The sequence below is a fragment of the Choloepus didactylus genome, chromosome 13 (assembly GCF_015220235.1).
Source record: "Choloepus didactylus isolate mChoDid1 chromosome 13, mChoDid1.pri, whole genome shotgun sequence".
NCBI lineage: Eukaryota > Metazoa > Chordata > Mammalia > Pilosa > Megalonychidae > Choloepus > Choloepus didactylus.
In genome coordinates, this window is record NC_051319.1 from 99,565,945 (window position 1) to 99,585,234 (window position 19,290).

General features: G+C 44.0%; 1 protein-coding gene across 2 annotated transcripts in view; it reads right to left on the reverse strand.

Moving 5' to 3' along the window:
• Positions 1-19,290, reverse strand: part of ERGIC1 (endoplasmic reticulum-golgi intermediate compartment 1) — a 122,574-nt gene that overhangs the window by 60,496 nt on the left and 42,788 nt on the right. The window contains exons 1-2 of one of the 2 annotated variants that reach the window (XM_037802154.1): positions 1,732-1,749; positions 1,394-1,455 (exon numbers count right to left, since the gene is read on the reverse strand). In XM_037802154.1, coding sequence (XP_037658082.1) covers positions 1,394-1,455; positions 1,732-1,733 — 64 coding nt within the window. In that variant the 5' untranslated portion in view covers positions 1,734-1,749. Of the gene's footprint in view, positions 1-1,393; positions 1,456-1,731; positions 1,750-19,290 lie in introns of those variants that run through there. The other variant, XM_037802153.1, reaches the window with a different exon arrangement.

The following is a 19,290-nucleotide window of genomic DNA, read 5'->3' on the forward strand; positions in this document are numbered from 1 at the left end:
TAGTACCATATATACAGCCTAAAGTTTCCCCTTTTAACCACATTCAAGTATATAATTCAGTGCTGTTAATCACATTCACAATGTTGTGCTACCTTCACCACCACCCATCACCAAAACTTTTCCATCAACCCAAATGGAAACTGTACAATTTAAGCATTAACACCCCATTCCCTACCCCGCCCCATCCCCTGGTAACCTATATTCTAGTTTCTGACTCTATGAGATTGCATATTCAAATTATTCATTACAGTGTGATCACACAATATCTGTCCTTTTGTGTCTGGATTATTTCACGCAACATGATGTCTTCAGGGTTTATTCACGTTTTTCACATAAGCCCTTGTCACTTATGAAGAATATTGGCCAGGTTTTCTTAAGAATGTTGCCCAATCTGGGTTTGTCTGATATTTTTTCAGGGTTCAGCTGGCTTGTGGGTTTGGGGTAAGACACCCCAGGAGTGAAGAGATGAAGTTCCCTTCTCTTCGTACCACATTAGGGGTAGGTGACGCCCATGTAACTGATCACTGGGATATGGCAGTGAACATCATCACCTGGTTAAGGTGGTATCTCCAGGTGCCTCCGTGGCAAAGTTACTCTTTGCCCTTTCCATCCTCTGTTCTTTGCAAGTGAGTCACTGAGGCCAGCCCACACTCAAGGAGACTGGAATTAGGTTCCACCTTCTAGAAGGGGGTGGGAATCTACATGTATCATTTGGAATTCTTCAGTAGGGAAGATATGCACCCCCCTTCCCTCAATTAATTATTCAAATATGGACTCACAGACTTTTTTCTTAATTCTTTGGGTTACAAACCAATAACATCATTATTTATTTTGTTACTCAGAATTGTTCCAGCTTTGGCCACTGGGACCTCTTTCAGGTCGGTTCCTGTGCCCCGTTGAGAGGTCCTCATCCTTTATCACTTTTTTTTAAGCACTTCCTTGCTTTCTGGCACAAGGTGTTCCAGGCTCATCTTGTACTTTCTCTGACCCAGCCCTTGAATCAGTCATTTCACCAAGGGGCCCTGGTTCCTCACTGGAGAGTGGTATTTAGAAACCAAAATCTGGGTGAGATTATTATCGTTTTTATTGGCTAAAAACACACTTACGTCAACAACTCAAACAGCTGCAAAGGTATGACAAGGTATCAGTCTCCCTCCCACCCCTGAGCCCCAGTTTTCCTCTCCCTGCTCCTATTGATAATTTCTTGCGTATGCTTCTAGAAACAGACCACGCAGGGATACAGTGAGGACAGAAATCAGATGACAAAAATATATGAAGGGCCTGGCAAGATGCCCAGGAAATGGTAACTGCTTTCCCTTGCTCTCGTCTCTCCTCTTTTCCTCCCTGACCCAGGTACTGGGGAGCAGGCAACAGAGAGAAGGCAGCTACTCACTAATGGCCCCAGTGTACGTTGGCTGCGTAAGGTCCTTGGGTACCTTCCTGTAGATGTCAAACCTGCAGCAGAGAAAAAGAGAACAGGGGTGAGACGGGCATAAAGGGCAGGTCTCGAGGTGGCAGGGAAATGGAGTTAGTGGCAGGCATGGAGTTGGCGGGCATGCCAGGAACTAGCTCCTTCCACCCTTGCAAGCTACCTCCTTCAAGAGGCCTCCCAGGATGCCCTCCTCTGACGGATCGCCCAGCACCGCACATTGTCCTTCAATTGCCACCACCTCATACCTTCTTCCTAACTCTTATCACCTGTAATGACCTTGTTCACTTGTCTCTGCTTACATTTATTCATTGGTCTCTCCCCATCAGAATGTAACCTCCCTGAGGGCAGGGACCTCATTAGGTCATGTCCCCTGCAGTGTCCCCAGACCCTCACCAGTGCCTGGAACATAGTAGGCACCTGGTAGATATCAGTGGAATGAAATGATCACAGGCCTCTCGTGTTACGCTGACGCTAAAGGAAACAGGCAGACGCACGGTCTTTCTCGAGTTATATAACTGCGCTGCATTCTTGTCCCCTCCCCACCCCCTCTTCCCTTTCCTGTAGTTGTGCCTCCACCCCTCCTCCTGATCTGCCCCTCACCACTCCCTGCCACTTTCCCGTCCCTGGCTCCTGCTGCCTTTTTTTTTAGAGATTTTTCTTAACTCTGGTTATCTCTAAGGCATGGGAGTGACATAAAATCCAGTCTTGAGCCCATGGTCTCAGACTCAGCTCACAGCTGCTCTGGCTCCCTTCTTACGTGGTTTTTCTCCCCCGGAGCAGAACTGACACCTTGCTTCCATCTGGATCCCTCCAGAGCAGAGGGAGGCAGTGGGGTGTAGTGGAAGGCTCAGTGGAGGAACTCAGAATTAAGCATGGGTTCGAGTTAAGGCTCGGGAATCAGACTGCCCTGGGTTCAAATCTTGGCTTATCTTCTTCCTTGCCGTGTGACCTTATTAGGCAAATGACTTTACCTCTCTGAGTCTTGGTCTGCTTATCTGTAAAAATGGGACCACTGCTATTAGACCCTGCAAGGCCTTTGTGGGGAGTAACAAGTGAAATAAATGTGGTGGGTTTTTTCTTTTTTTTTTTGCTTTTTCTTCATTTCCTTAATTCTCAGTTGGGATCAGGGAATTTGTTTTTATTCTATTTATTTTTAAGTAAATACCTTTACACATACATGCTGACTTCCTTCCCTTCACTTGAACCCTAGCAGACAGCTCTCCCCAGCAGGGTTTAAGGAACAGAGCACCAAGTGTGTATTAAGTCCAGTCTGATGTTTCCAGGCTCTCTGGGAGAACTATCATAGGGACAGGCTGCTCTGACCCTCGGGGGCGGCAGGCTGCTGCACAGTTCCTCTTTGGAGATTGGGAAATAACGCAGGCCCTGCTAAACCCAATGCAATGAGCTGGAATCTTGTGCAAGAGCTGATGGTTGGCTCCATGAGCTCACTCTAACCTCATGTGAAACGTGTTATTTCCTGAGACCTCAGGGGAGAAAAAATTCCTGTGGACCACCTAGTTAAAAGTACCATTTTCTCCCTCAACTACTGCCTACTCAGCTCTCAGTCACCTGTGTGGGCTCCTGAGGGTGGCAATAGAAAGTGGGGTTTGGGGTGTGGTTGGGCAGGGTTGGGGTGAACCCGACTCAATTCTCCATACCTGCTCACCTCCTTTATTCTGAAAATGCTGAATCTCAGAGTCAGACTGCTGGGTTTAAACCTGACCCCACTGCTGTGTGACCTTGGGCACATCTCTTACCCTCTCTGTGCCTCAGCTCCTTTGTGTAAAATGGGGGAAGCAACAGTAATTCTCTCACTACATAGAGGTGAGGATCAAACAACCTAGCACACAAAGCCCTTAGAACCAGGCCTGGCACCGAGGAAGTGCTGTACAAGCATTCAGTTATTAAGATTAATGTTTATCTGACTAATATTTACAGAACATTTACTCTGTACTAAGCCCTCTTATGAGCATGAGTGATATGGAAATAAAAATCAGCCCCTGAATGTACATGGAAATATTATGTGTTCAAAGAGCATGATGTATACAACCTACTCTCAAATGCTTAAAGAACAAATAGGAAGTTACATGTGGCAACATGTTAAAATTGGTGAACCTAGGTCTCTGGGTGGGGGGGATTATGTTGGAGTCCTCTGTATGGGTTTTTTTTTTAATCATATTTTTTATTGTAGAATATAACATATATACATAAAAGTGATAACTTTCCAAGTGTAATTTAACATAGAGAGCAAATTTCAAAGACTATTACGGGTTACAATTCCACAGTTTCAGTTATTTCCTTATTATGAAATATAACATATATACAAAAAAGTAACATATTTCAAAGTATGATTCAACAAGTGGATATGTAGGAAATTTCCAAAAGTTATTATGAATTATAGTACCACAGTTTCAGTTATTTCCTTATTGTGAAATCTAACATATTCACAAAAAGTTACACCTTTCAAATTACAATTAAACAAGTAGCTACAGAACAAATTTCAAAAGATGTTATGGGCTACAGTTCCAACATTTCAATTCTTTCCTTCTAACTACTCTAAAACCCTAGCTAAGAAAAAGGAAATTATATAAAGATTCAGTATTCATAATCCTTTTTTAAATTCCATCTTGTCTGTTGCTACCCCTTCCTCTAGTTTAATCATTTTCCCAATCTTCAAGGATGTCGAGGCAGTGACCACCCTAACCTGTTCATGTTGAAAAGGGGTGTCAACTTTATGGGAAAGGGGGATACATCTAGTTGATGTTCTTGAAGAGGCTATTGCCTCTGGGTTTGGGGACTTGGCTGGCATAGGAGCACTCTGAAGGATTTAAGTTTCTGACGAATAAACTCAGTGACTGAAACTTATATAGAGTCTCAGATAGGGATCTGGGTATTCTTTAAGGTTTTGGGGATGACTGTTGATTGGGCTTATCATAGTGTGGTCATTTGGCATATCTAGCTGAAGCTTGCATGGGAGTAACCTCCAGGACACTATTTGAATTCTCTTGGTCACTAAAGCCTCATTTTGTTGCCTTTTTTTTTCCCTCTTTTGGTCAAAAAGGCATTCTCAATCCCTCGATGCCAGGGTCAGGTTCATCCCCGGAATCCATGTCACACATCGCCAGAAAGGCTCACTCACCTTGGGGGTCCTGTCCCACGTTGGGGGAGGGTGATGAATTTATTTACAGAGTTAGGCTTAGAGTGAGAAAGTCCACATTTGAGCAACAAAAGAGGTTCTCTGGAGGTGACTTCTAGGCATAATTATAGATGGGCATAACCTTCCTGTAATAACCATAAGTTTCACCTGAGTAAGCCTCAATATAAAGGGCTTGACTTATAAAGTAGGGGGTTCCTAAGTTCACATAGCATATGTTATATCCACGATAATCCATTCATATCTTACATTATCACTTAGTTGTACAATCCTCATCACTCTCCATTTTAAACAATTCTCATGACCCAAAACATCTCATAGCTCTTGTCAGCCCTTAATTATTTGTACCTAGTATTTGTATAGTGCTAGCATGGTATTCCTATTAATTATAGTCCCTAGTATGCAATGTGTAGATTTTTCCCATGTCCTCTTCTGTTGTCAACTCTCTATGCTAGTGTCATACCTTAGAGGTATGCAAGCACCTATCTATATTTGTGGTTATCTGTAGGAAACATGCCTGTAAACAACCCCTTGCACTCCGATTTTCCCCTTCAATACAGCTCTGATACTTAAAATCCCATTAACAACCATCACCCCTATCCATTACCACACCTTTGAATTCACCATCATTAACATATCTGAACATATCAAATTATCATTCCCCCTCTCTGTATGGGTTTTGTATTATTTTTGCAATTGTCCTACCATTTGAAATTATATCAAAATTAAAAGTTAAGAAAACTAAAATCAGCCCCTGGCCCCCAGGAACCTGGAATTTTAGCATCAGGGACAAACAAATGGCATCGAGAATGTTGCTGCACTCCATCACGGGGCTAGCTGGGGGTGCTGGAGGAACCCAGAAAGGGGCAGCTCCCTTGGCCTGGGGTAGTCTGTGAACCCTCCTGCAGGAGGGGATGCCTAACAGGGCAGGAGGACGGAAGGTGGCAGCCTTGTGACGGGTGGGTGGAGGGAAAGCCACTCCAGGTAGAGGGGGTGGCAGGAGCAAGGGCCCAGAGAACGACGAGGCCTGGCATGTGAGGACGCTGCATTTACCTCCAGGTGGGACAGGGGAGAGGGGTGGAGGGAGAGGAGGGCCCCAAACGCCAGGATCCCAGTCTGGACTGATGCCCAACAAGCCAAGGCCCAATGGGTGCTAGGCAGGTCCACCATGGGAAGCTGTCAGAGGTTTTCACATTCAGAAGCACAAGGAGAAAACACAAAATTGGGGGCTGCTGCCACTGAGTCCCAGCAATTACTGCTGGATGGAGGGGAAGTGTAAGCCAGGGCATCCAGATCTTCTGATTTACAAAAGAAACTGCAAATTTGGCATTTAACATGAAAGTTCCCAATTCTCAAATGTTGGGCCCATACTCTACAGGACAAATGAGATGAGTCTGCAGGTCAGACATGGCCCAGGGGCTACCAGTGTGTGACCTTCGGAGCCGAGAATCCCTGCAGAGCTGAGGAAGGACGCGGTCAGCCTCGTGTCTCAGGCCATCTGGGCCAGGGTGGAGGACACGAGGGCTCTCCTAGGGAGACTAGGAAAACAAGCGACGGCAGGTAGTGAGGGGCCAGAGGAGGGGCAGCAGATGGGGTCTAGCCCAGGCTCTGCTGTGAAGTGGCCCTGCTCCTGCAGAAGATCCCTGACCCTTGCCAGGCCTCAGTTTCCCCAAGTGTAAAACAAGAAGGTACACATGGGAATCTAAAAAGGTCCCTTCCAGCTGAAATCTGAATTGGCCACTGTTCCCTGGAGGCTCAAGACACCCCAGGTAGCTAACAACCCCGCATTCTGGTCCAGTCAATAAGAGGGTCACCACCGGGGACCCACTGGAAGAAAATGTGTGTTCTGGACTGAATCTTGCCCCCCATGAAGATATGTTCAAGTCCTAAACACTGTTACTGTGGATGTGAACGCGTTTGTAGTATAATCTTCAAAGATCCTGTTAGTTGGATCCTATAGGATCCAAATTGATCGAAAGATCCTATTAGTGAAGGTGAGGCCAAACTGAATCAGGGTAGGCCTTAACTGAATAAGCCTAGAGGCCTTAAAAGCAGAGGAAATTTGGAAGCTGAGTCAGTAGGAGACAGACTGGGAGACACGGGGCCATGTGATGAGCAGAGACTGAGTTACAGACGGACAGATGGCAAGCCACCACCAGAACCCTACAGACTTCAGAGAAAACAAGATCTTATTAACATCTTGATGTAGAACTTCTAGCCTCCAGAACCATGTGCCAATAAATTCATGGGGTTTAAGCCAATTAGCCCTTAGTATTTTGTTACAGCAGCCCTGGGAAGCTACAACAGTGGGCCTCATGGTTTCGCAACTATTTGAACCATTGTTCAAAACCAGGAGTTAAGTGGGAAGTCAAAGGCTACTCAGGGTGAGGAAGTGGGGAGGGCCCAGGGCAAAGGTCAGAGCCTGATAAGAGTGAGTGGGGAGAGATGAAAGATTGTCACGCATGGGTGGACTCATCAAATATGTGACAATATTGAGGAAAATGGGAGTCAGGTGCTTTGCTTCTTTTTTAAATTTCAATTTTATTGAGATATATTCACATACCATACAATCATTCCCAGCGTACAATCAGTTGTTCACAGCACTATTATATAGTTGTGCATTCATCACCACATTCAATTTTTGAACATTTTCATTACATACACAAAAAAGAATAAGAATAAAAGTTGAAGTGAAAAAGAACTACCAAAACATCCCGTCACCCCCATCCCTCCCTATTATTCATTTACTTTTTGTCCTCGTTTTTCTATTCGTCTGTCCATACACTGTATATAGTGAGTGGGAGTCACAAAGTTTTCACACACAGTCACACAGTGTAAGCTACATAGTTACACAATCAGCTTCAAGAATCAAGGCTACTGGGTTGCAGTTCAACAGTTTCAGATATTTCCTTCCAGCTATTCCAATACACTAAAAACTAAAAAGGGATATCTTTATAATGCATAAGAATAAACTCCAGAATGACCTCTCGACTCTATCTGAGATCCCTCAACCACTGAAACTTTATTTTGTTTCATTTCGCTTCCCCCTTTTGGTCCAAGAAGGATTTCTCAATTCCACGATGCTGGGTCCAGGCTCGTCCCCAGGAGTCCTATCCCACGTTGCCAGGGAAATTTACACCCCTGGGAGTCACATACCACTTAGCAGGGCACAGGTGCCTTGCTCTTGAGGAAGGCAGGTAAAAATAGGTAGAAAATGAAAATAAACCCTGTGGTATAAAGGATGGGACTGGAGATATCAGTAGGAACTCAGGGTTTTCAGTTTACACAAATAAAGAAATATAGGTGTAAATGTATATGAATCACGTATAAACATACTTCCTAGCTCTTTCCATAGGGAGAGCCTAAGAGCAATGAGCCTCTAGCACCCAAATCTTGGCTTCTTCGTATTTTCCAGGCAGCCAAGAATTGCACAGATCCTAGATTTATACTAAGGCAGAGCTTCACCTTGAAAAATCTGAAACAGGAAAAACATGGCTGTGAATTTTCTCTGGGCCTCATCTTCTGCTATGCATGAGGGAAAACCCCTTTGAAGAAAGATGCTAAGGGCCCGCTTTGGTGAAGGTTGTTTGAAGCCTGGGGCCACTGAGCAATGCAGTCAGTTTCTTGTTGGAGCATCAAAAACTGAGGATGTTGCACAGGAGTGAAAACTTAAATTCAGGAAGGGGAACAGCCTTTGTCTAAGCTTTAGCGGCCGAATGTGGCTCATACCCTGGAACTACCAGCTCTCAGGGAGGCTCACCATGTTATTCTGTAGGCTCTGGGTGTCCCATATAACGAACCACTATAAAACAAAAGGGAAAGAATGGGGAACCCCATCTTGCAGGTAATAATGAGGTGGGCTGATGTAAGGACTGCTGTTGAATCTCACCCCCCAATTTTCAATGACCTAAATAACAAAAGCAACTGGAAAATGAAAAAAAAATTTTTTAAAAAGGCTGAGGCAGGGCAAGTAGCCTCTCTTTTGGGGTCAGAAAGCAAGAAAGTGTTCAAAGAATGATGATGACATTCAAAAGGACAAGAGGCCACCTCAAGGGTCTCCCACTGGCCAAAGAGGAAACTACATGAGCAGCAAAATAATGACAATAATAGAGCCTAACCCACTGAATAAAGTAGGAAACCACGAATCCATACAGACATAAATAAATGAATAAATTAAAGCTGAATGAAGAACAGGATATTTACATACTTTCAAAGTACCTCCCCACAGAATAGGTATTAATGACAAAGGGAAAAAGAGTAACTTTGCCGTGGAGGACCCAGGCAGACGCCACCGTGACCAAGAGATGAAAGTGAACTTCAATAATGAGACGCGTCAGCATGAGGTGCTGCTGATACGAGACGCTGCAGAGGGTATGCCAGCTCTGGGGCGGTATCACCAAAAATGCACAACCTACATTTAACTGTGAGAAAACATTAGACAAATCCAAATTAAGGGTCCATTTACAAAATTACTCATCAAAAGCACTTGTCAGGTCCCGTCCTGATCAAGATGGCAGAGTAAGATGCTACAGGGCTCTGTGTCCTCCCACAGGAGCTTTGAACAACCAGCAAGAACAGGCAGAAACAACCTTCTCAGGGCTCCAGTTAAGGAATGCAGATACAGGGTGAGCACCGAATCAAGAAAAAGGCCGCTTAAAAGCGGTAGGGTCACAAGGGGTGACAGTGTGATTGTGAAAACCTTGTGGATTGCACTCCCTTTATCCAGTGTATGGATGGATGAGTAGAAAAATGGGGACAAAAACTAAATGAAAAATAGGGTGGGATCGGGGGGATGATCTGGGTATTCTTTTTTACTTTTTTTTAATTCTTATTCTTTCTGGTGTAAGGAAAATGTTCAAAAATAGATTGGGGTGATAAATGCACAACTATATGATGGTACTGTGAACTGCTGATTGTGCACCATGGATGATAGTATGGTATGTGAATATATCTCAACAAAACTGAATTTATGCACATACACACACACACACACACACACACACACAAGCGGTAGGGTCTCCTGGTGCCCTGGCTGGCCTCTCCCCCTCCCTGTCACTGGCTGTGTGTGGAGCCGAGGGTGTGCTCCCAGTGTGGATTCCTGGCCCTGGTTCCACCAGGAGCATGTATCTCTGGCCCAATCTGTCTGGTGGTGGCCTGAGGCACTCGCTGTCCCAGAACCTGCCCTGGGTGTAAAAGACGGCTCACTGAGCTCTCCTACAGTGGCTGCCTGGTGCAAGGGATTGCAGGCTGCAGGACATACAGTGATGTGCCCGGGACTTGTGAGGAAACTGTTTCTTAGGGAAGAGGGGACATTTGTATCCCTATAACCTGGGGAATTCCTAGGGCCACACGTGCCCAAGACAAGAGGCATGGCAGAAAACATCAGGGAGGCCCCTACACTTTGGTCTAGAGCTATTCTTCAGACTCATTGTATGGATAAGCCCTGAAGGAATAAACTCACTCAGGTCAATCTGCAAGGACTCCTTCTTCTTTTTCTTTTTGTTAGCTCTTAGCATTTAAGGAAAGCTCTGTCATAACACTGGCTGGATACAAACCTAAGGAACAGATGCCACAGATTCTAAATTCCAGTGATAACACAGTAAAATATCAGTGTCCATGTTTCAATAAAAGATTGCAAAACATACAAAGAATCAGGAAGTTATGATCCAGGCAACAGACAAGATTAGAGAAGATGAGAAACCATCATTGAGGAGGATCAGACTTGGGACATTCCAAAGACCTTTTTTAAATGGTCTATATATCCTCGAAGCTAAAGGAAAACATGGACAAAGAACTAAAGGGAATCAGGAATATGACAGATGAACACAAAGAGAATATCAATAGAGAGAGAGAATTATGAAAAAAAAGGAGCTTAAGAACACAGTAACAGAAATTAAAAATTTCCTGGAGTGGTTCATCAGCAGAGTAGAGCTGACAGAAGAATCAGTGACCCTGCAGATAACACAACTGAACTTATCCAGTCTGAGGAGCAGAAAGAATGAAAAAAAGTGAACAGAGCCAGAGGAACTGGTGGGGCATGATCAAGCATAAAAATACACACACTGTGGATGCCCCAGAATAAGAAGAAGAAGAAGAAAGAGAGAAAGGGGCAGAGACAGGATTCAAAGAAATAATAGTTGAAAACTCCCTGAACTTAACAAAAGACATGAATATACACATTCAAGATGCTCCAAAAACTCCAAACAGGATAAAACCCAAATAGATCTACACTATGTCATGTTGTAATCAAACTGTCCAATGTCAAAGATAAAGAGAGAATTTTGAAAGCTGGAAATCAGAAGCAATGTGCTAAATACAAGGGAGCCTCAGTAAGATTAAGTGCTGATTTCTCAATGGAAACCACGAAGGAAAGATGACAGTGGGAAGACAAAGTGTTGAAAGCAAAAAATTGCCAAACAGGAATTTAGGCAAAATTATCTTTCCAAAAATGAGGAAGATATTAAGACATTCCCAGAAAAACAAAAGCTGAAGGAATTCATCACCACTATACCAGCTGTATAAGAAATGCTAACATGAGCTCTGCTGGTGGAAAGGAAAGGACACTAGACAATTGACTGAAGCCACATGATGAAATAAAGATTCCCCGGTGAAGATCATGACATGGGCAAATACAAATACCAGTAGTATTGTATGTTTAATTTGTAACTTCACTTTTTACTTCCTACAGGATCTAAAAGGCAAAGTGTAAAATGTAATGATAAATGAATAATTTTGAACTCATAATGTATAAATAAGTAATTTGTGACAAGAACCCCATAAAGGTGGGAAGACAGAGTACAGGAGCAAAGTTTAGGCATGCTATTGAAATTGCTATGTTGGTATCAAAGCAAAAGAGATTGTTATAGATTTAGGATGTTAAATTTAAGCCCCATCGTAACCATAAAGAAAATGTCAGAGAATCTGCAAATTCGTAGACAGAAAGTACAGTACGGGTTACCAGAGACAGGGAGCAGAAGCAATGGAGCTAATGCAAAATGAGTGTAGGGCTTCTATTTGGGGTGAAGGGAAAGTTCTAGTAAAGGATGAGGGTACCGCAACATTGTGAATGTGATTAATCCCACTGAATGGTATGTTTGGGAGGAGGAGTTGGGATAGGAAGATTTATGTTAGAATATATGTTTTCATAATTTAAAAAAAGAAAGATAAACTAAAGACATAATGACATATGCAAGATATGATACTGGATGAGAGCTAAGAATGGAGGAGAAGAGACTCAAAAGGACATTACTGGGATATAAGAAAAAATAGGACTACAGCATTTAAGCTTTATATCAATGCTGAATTACTTGAGCTTGATGGCTGTACTTAGGATGAATGCACAGATGTCCTTGTTTGTGGGAAGTATACGTGGAAGTATTGTGTGTTCAAGGAGTATGATGTGTGCAGCCTGCTCTCAAATGTTCAGACGGTGAATGGATGGAGGGATGGATAGACGGATGGATGATGGATAAGTGAAATGATATGATACGGCAGGGGTGGCAGGATATCGGAGTTGGTGGACCTGCGTATCTGAGGGGTGTGGGGGAGTGTTGGAGCGCTCTATATCGGGTTTGTATTGTTTTTATGGCTGTCCTGTGAGTTTGAGGTTGTTTCAAAATAAAAAGTTTAAAAAATTTAAGAAATGAATGAAACCCACAGAATGGAAGAAAAATTTTGCCAATCATATATCTGATAAAGGACTTGTATCTAGAACATATGAACAGCTCTTACAACTTAGTAATAAAAGAGACAACACAATTTAAAAATGGAAAAAGGACTCGACTATAGATTTCTCTAAATAAGATATGCAAATAGTCAATATACACAGGAGAAGATGCGCAACATCATTATACATCAGGGAAATGAAAATCATCATATGATCCAGCAATTATATACCCCAAAGAACTGAAAACAGGGATTCAAGCAGACACTTGTACAAAATGTCCATAGCAGCATAGTTCATATTTGCCAAAAGATGGGAACAACCCAAGTGTCCATCAATGGATAAATGGATAAACCAAGTGTGGTATATTCAAACAACGGAATATTATTTGGCAATAAAAAGGACATACTTACGCTATAACATGAAAACATTATGCTAAATGAAAGAAATCAGACACAAAGGGCCACATACTGTATAATTCCATTTATATGCAATGTCCAGAATAGGCAATCCATAGAGACAGACAGTAAATTAGTAGTTGTAGGGGCTAGGGGTTGAGGGGAATTGGGGATGGAATGCTAATGCATACAGCATTTGTTTTGGGGATGAAAAAAAGTTCTAAAATCGATTGTCATGATGGTTGCCCAACTCTGAAAATATTAAAATCCATAGAATTGTACATTTCAAAAGAGTGAACTGCATGGTATGTGACTATCTCTAATAAAGCTGACACCCACACCCACCCCCCATAGGGAAAAAACATCATCAAAGGTAAGGAAAGCCTAAGGATTGTCACAGGTTGGAGGACATTAAAGACACATGACAATAAAATCAGTGTGGGATCCTGGATTGGACCCTGGACCAGAAAAGGACACTGGTGGGACAACTGATGAAATCTGAATAATATCTATAGATTGTTATAATATTGGGTCAATGTTAGTTTCCTGGTGTGAGTTGCATTATGGTTATGTAAGATGTTAACATCTGGGAAAGCTTGGATAAAGTGCATATGGGAACAGTCTGTACTGTTTTTGCAACTCTTTTTGCAAGTCTGAAGTTATTTCAAAATGAAAAGTTTAAAAATTTTGTAACTGAATGGAAATGAAAAGAGAAATTCTAAGGGGGAGATTTCGCTTAAAAATCCCACTCAGCCTGTTTTCTTCACAGATGCCTAATCCCTCCCTGCGGGCATCTAAATTTGAGGTGCTGTTTTAACAAATTTTTGCCGAGCGTGTTGGGTGTCAGGCAGGGTATCCCTTTGTTGGAGGGAGAGGGACCAAGTGAACAAAGTCTACGGGGGGAGGTGAGACTTGGACCAAACTACAGAAGGCAACCAAAGGAGGTAGATGCTCTAGAAAGAGTGAATGACACTAAACCAAGATCACGTCCAGCCCCGTGCTTGATACTTTCACATATATATTTGCATTTAAATCTCACAATAACCCTGACAGACACTAACACCCCATATTCCAAGGAGAAAACTAAGGCTTACACAGAGGTAAAACTGAAGTCACTAACCCAGTGAATGGCAAAACTGAACAAGTCTGTCTGACTTCCCAAGCTGTGGTCCTTCCACTGCCCTGTAATCCATGGGAATCACTTTAGAACTTCCTTAATGGGAATGTGAATTAAGGTCTCAAGGTTTTGCTCATCTGTTTTCCCGAAGAGGCTAAGCTAGGGCAGGTGGGGGATCTTCTGGAAGACAGGGACCAGTTCAAAATTCATTAATTCATTCAACAGATATTTCCTGAGCACATACCATGTCAGGCAGTATTCTAGATGGTGGGGAAACAGATGGTCAAGACAAACATGGCCTCTGTCCTCACAAAGCTGCCAGTCCAATGATGCTTTTGGCTCCTTGCGAAAGGGGACACCTAAACAGAATTGTCTCAAATAATGACCCCATTCCCACAGCACAAACCCAGATAACAGACGACAAGTGAAGAGATCCTGGGTTCAGAGCTGACCACAAGCCATGTGAGTCAGCATTGAATGTCACTGAGAAAATGGACCACCAGGAGACTGGTGAGAACCCAGGCATGTGACAGACCAGGAAGTGAGCCGTCGTCTCTGACTCGCATTAGTCAGTCCCTCGCTGCTGTGATGTGACCAGCTTGTGGTCACGCCACAGTCAAGAGAATAGAAAGGAAAGGGTAAGAAGAGGTGGGGGAGAGAAAAGGGACACTTACTGAGACTCTACCATGTACCACGATCACGCTAGGTTCTTGACCGGCAGGTTCTCAGCCCTTTTCTCTGTCAGCCTGTATTTAGGGATTGTTATCCCATTTCACAGATGAGGCTCAGAGAGGCTGATGACTTAGCTCAACTCAGGCACCAATTAAGTGTTGTGGCCAGGATGTGAATCCAAGTCTAATTTATCTTTTTGGTACTTTCCCCAATATGGGGACAAACTAGGCCCATTTGGGTGGGAAATACTTCTAATGGAGAAACGTTAAAGTACTGGAACAAACAGAAACAGGGAAAGGATGAATTCTTTACAGTTGTCAAATAAAAAATACTCTTGCCCTTGTCCTCCCACTAAACTGGGAGTTTCTCAAAAGGCAGGGCCTGGGCCTCTTACCTCAGGCCCTTCCTGCTGCCCAGCCCGGGCCACGGGTAGAATTTAGTTGATCAAATGAGCCAAGAAATGAACCTGCCCAAGGACAAGGTCCACCAGCTGTCCTTACAAGCGAGATTAAGATGAAATGGATGGTGGGCACATGGGGGTTCCCTGTACTGTTCTCCCTACTTGTGTGGATGTTTAGAAATTTCCACTTTACAAAGGCAACACTGGCTTAAATTAAAGCGAGAGAACAATCAACTGGATTCAAGAAAGCTGGCGGGGATGCCAGGCTCTGGGAGAATGAGAGCAGTGATGGGAGGGGAGCTAGGCGGGCAGGAGGCTGATGGCATGCCAGGATGGAATCCACACGGAAACCCCACAGGGGCTCCCACACTCAACACACCCCCTGGCAGGCCGAGGGGTACTCTTAGCTCTTCACATCCAACACCTTCATTTTTTAAAAAAATTCAGCTGTATTGAGATATATTCACATAGCATACAGTCATCCATGGTGCACAATCAACTATTCACTGCATCATCACGTAGTTTTGCATTAATCACCCAATCAATTTTTTGAACATTTTCCTTATACCAGAAAGACTAAAAATAAGAATAAAAAATAAAAGTAGAAGAGACAACCCAAATTATCCCCCACCCCATCCCACCCTATTTTTCATTTAGTTTTTGTCCCCATTTTTCTGCTCATCCATCCATATACGGATAAAGGGAGTGTTAGCCACAAGGTTTTCAGCATCACACAGTCACTCCATATAAGCTATATAGTTATACAATTGTCTTCAAGAATCAAGGCCACTGGGTTGCAGTTGGACAGATTCAGTTATTTCCTTCTAGCTATTCCAATACACTAAAACCTAAAACAGGATATTTATATAGTGCATAAGAATGTCCACCAGAGTGACCTCCTGACTCCATTTGAAATCTCTCAGCTTTTGAAACTTTGTTTCATTTTGCTTCCCCCTATTGGTCAAGATTTTCACAATCTCACAATGCTGGGTCCAGGTTCATCCCCAGGAGTCATATTCCGTGTTGCCAAGGAGATTTACACCCTTGGGAGTCAGGTCCCACATAGTGGGGAGGGCAGTGAGATTCACCTGCCGAGTGGGCTTAGCTAGAGAGAGAGGGCCACATCTGATCAACAAAGAGGCACTCAGGCGCAGACTCTCAGGCACAATTATAAGCAGGTTTAGCCTCTCCTTTGCAGCAACGAGCCTCACAAGGGCAAGCCCCAAGATAACGGGCTCAGCATACCAAACCATCAGACCTCACTGTTTATGAGAATAGCAGCAATAACTCAGGTGGGGATGTCCAATATTTCTGCATTTTCCCCCAGCTCCTCAGGCAACCCCTTCATGTTACAGCTGAGAAGAAGGAAGTCCCAAGAAGAGTGACTTGCCTGGTTCAAGGTATAATTAAATACCCTTGAGTATTCAAAAACAAAAACAAAATCCTTGGTGTCCCTTGTGCTCTTAAAAAGCTGTATGTCAGTGATTCTCAGGTGGGTCTGATATCAGCCCCAAGGGACATTTGGCAACATCTAGAGGCATTTCTGACTGTCACAATGTGGGAGGGACACTACTGGCATTGAGTGGGTAGAGGCCAGGGATGCTACTGAACATCCTACAATGCACAGACCAGCCCCACTATAACCAAGAAGGATCGGCCCCAAATGCCAATGGCACCAAAGTTGAGAAACCCTGTTGCACGCAAAGCAAAACCTCACCCGTGGAAGCGCGTCACTCGTGGACGCTCATTTTCCCATTGATCCTTGTTCTTTCCAACGCCTCCAGCTGCTCTGCACCAGCCAGTTGAAGCCATGACCCCTGCCTTGAACCCCCACAGAGACCTGGAATCCGGGGTTAAGCAGTCTTTTCCTCTCTCCTTTTTTGCTCTGTGCCTGAGAAGGCAGAGTTCACTTGGAAAGAGCCAGGCAAAGGGACCCACAGGGAAAAGACAAAGGTCATTCGGATTTACTGTGTAACTTACTGTAATGGTGCAATAAGTACAAGTGTCACTATTTTAATCAAAATTGTTGAATCCATTCCTCTACCTTTATTACACCTTGGCATAAAACAAATTCCATGAGGACACAGGTCAACACCGGTCCTAGAAGGCAAGGAGAATATGGGATTCACTTAAAGAAATTCACTTGAAGGCTACTTCTAGCCTACGAGGCGCAGAACAGTCGCACAACCCAACCCAAAATAAACACACATAAGTCTTCCCCTGCTCCCGAGTGAGGAATGGGCTGCTGGAAATATCTGACTAACGGATTTCATCTGTAATTTCTTTTCATAGCAGAATGCCTCAGCTCTGCTATTTTAACTTTTGCTGCCTGGGACCGCGGCGCTTCTCTGCTTTTGCAGACGGATCTCGGATCATTCTGCGGTTCACCGTATGTGGGCAGCTACCAGGGCGGCTGCCTGTGATGTCACTGTTTCCAAGGCTTAATGAAATTAGATGCCATTTAGAAGCAAGTCATTGGAAGCGGTGGGTCACTCATCCCAAAAATAGCCACCAAGGCTCCGGGTTGCAGCTCTGGCCTGGTCACCATTGCCCCACCAGCCCGTAGGAATCCTGGCTGCAGGGTGCCAGGGGTTGAGGTAAAAGCTGACTTGTTTGCTCACTTACTCATTCTCTCCACCTTGCTGGGAACCACTAGCACACTGACTGTGCCAGTGCGTGTGTGGGTGTGCACGTGTGTCGGGGGGCATGCAGGGATAAGTGAATGGACCAGAGCCGAGCATGGAGAGAGGCAGAACTCTGCTCAGCGCCATTTCTAATGAGCCCTAGAATTCTGTCCTTGACTTTAGAACTCTAATTTGAGCTTGCATCACTCTGCTGTAAAAAGGAAGGAAAGAAGTCGGTTTTTGTCTCCAGCCCAGAGAGAGGTGCTTTGAGGGAAAAATAATAACAGTAATTATAATAATAATAATAGCAATCATAGAACTACCCCGGCTCCCCCCATCTGGGTGGGCTTCCCACGCATCAAGCCTTGGGCCGAGACTTTGCATTCATGATCTCATGTCATTCTTACAACCTTGTGTAGTAGCTACCCTTGTTCTTCCCATTTGACTTGTCCAAAATTCAGAAGCAGGCCTTGAACTCGTGCAGTCTGGCTCCAGGGCATTTGCTTCTAACCACTGTGCCATGTGCCTGCCTGGAACAGGGAGACAGGCTGGGAGCTGGGAGGGAGGCGTTCCTGGGTACACGGGAGGTTGGGGTGATGGCCCCCTGATCACACAGCCCTGTTACGCCAATGCCACGAGAACACTGTAGTTTTCTCCCTCCAGCCCATCGCCTGTGGACCTCTCACCAAATCTTGGTGCCCATATGGGGTCTCTATCTACAGCAGGGTTTCACCGCTCCATTTTAGTCCAGTAGTTTCCATATGGGGCTCTCTGGTCCTCAAATACCCTCTCTGAACCAAAGTCCTGGCCTTCTCCCCACTCCTTCCCACAAAAGCCTAAGACCAAGTCTAGCCAAAGAGGAAGAAGAAGAAACCTGACTGCTGGGTTTCCCAAAGGCCTGATGAAGCCTTTCCCGCACTGTCCTGAGGTCACCTCTCCTACCTCCCTGGGCTCCGTGGGCATATTCCTGGGACAGCCCCCAGCTGGCCACATTGGTCATCTACTCCTGCTGGGCTGGGAAGGGTCTGATCCATCCTGAAATCTCCTGTGGGTCACGCAGGGCCTGGCTCAACAAGGGCATTCAATAAATTCCAGGTGAAAATATAAAATGACGTCTGCACAAGGCTATTCACTGCAGCACCAGCTATAATAGCAAAAGGCTGGAGCCCATCCAAACGTCCACCTGAAGGGGACTGGTTGAATTAACAGAGAACATCCATAAAGTGGAGGATGATACAGCTGGAAGAATAAGGACAAGGAGGATCTCCTGGATGCAGTAAGAAAAAAAAGTAGAGAACACTGCATTCTGTTAAATTTTACATGCGTGTTTGCAGGGGGTGGAGTAAAGATAAAAATACATTTAGATCATTGCTTACATCTTCAACAAGAAACAATGGAAGGCAAAATCAAAACCTTATACAAGGTTTTCTTAGGAAATGCATAAAAATATTAAATATTTAGGGATAAGTTTGACAAAACAAGTGCAAGATCCATATATTAAGAACTATAAAACATTGCTGAGCAAAATTAAAGATCTAAAAATATGGAAGTTTATGAGTGTTATTGAGTGTTATTGCAATATTGTGAAGATGGCAATTCTCCCCAGATTGGTCTATAGACTCAATGCAATTCCAATGAAAATCACAGTGGGTGGTTTTGTAGAAAACAAGTTGATTCTACAATTCATATGGAAATGCAAAGGCCTTTTAAATAGGCAAAACAACTTTGGGGATAAAGAAGAAAGTTAGACCCGACTTCAAGACATACTCTAAACCTCCTAGAAGAAAACATAAAAGAAAATCTTTTGTGACCTTGGGTTAAGCAAAGATT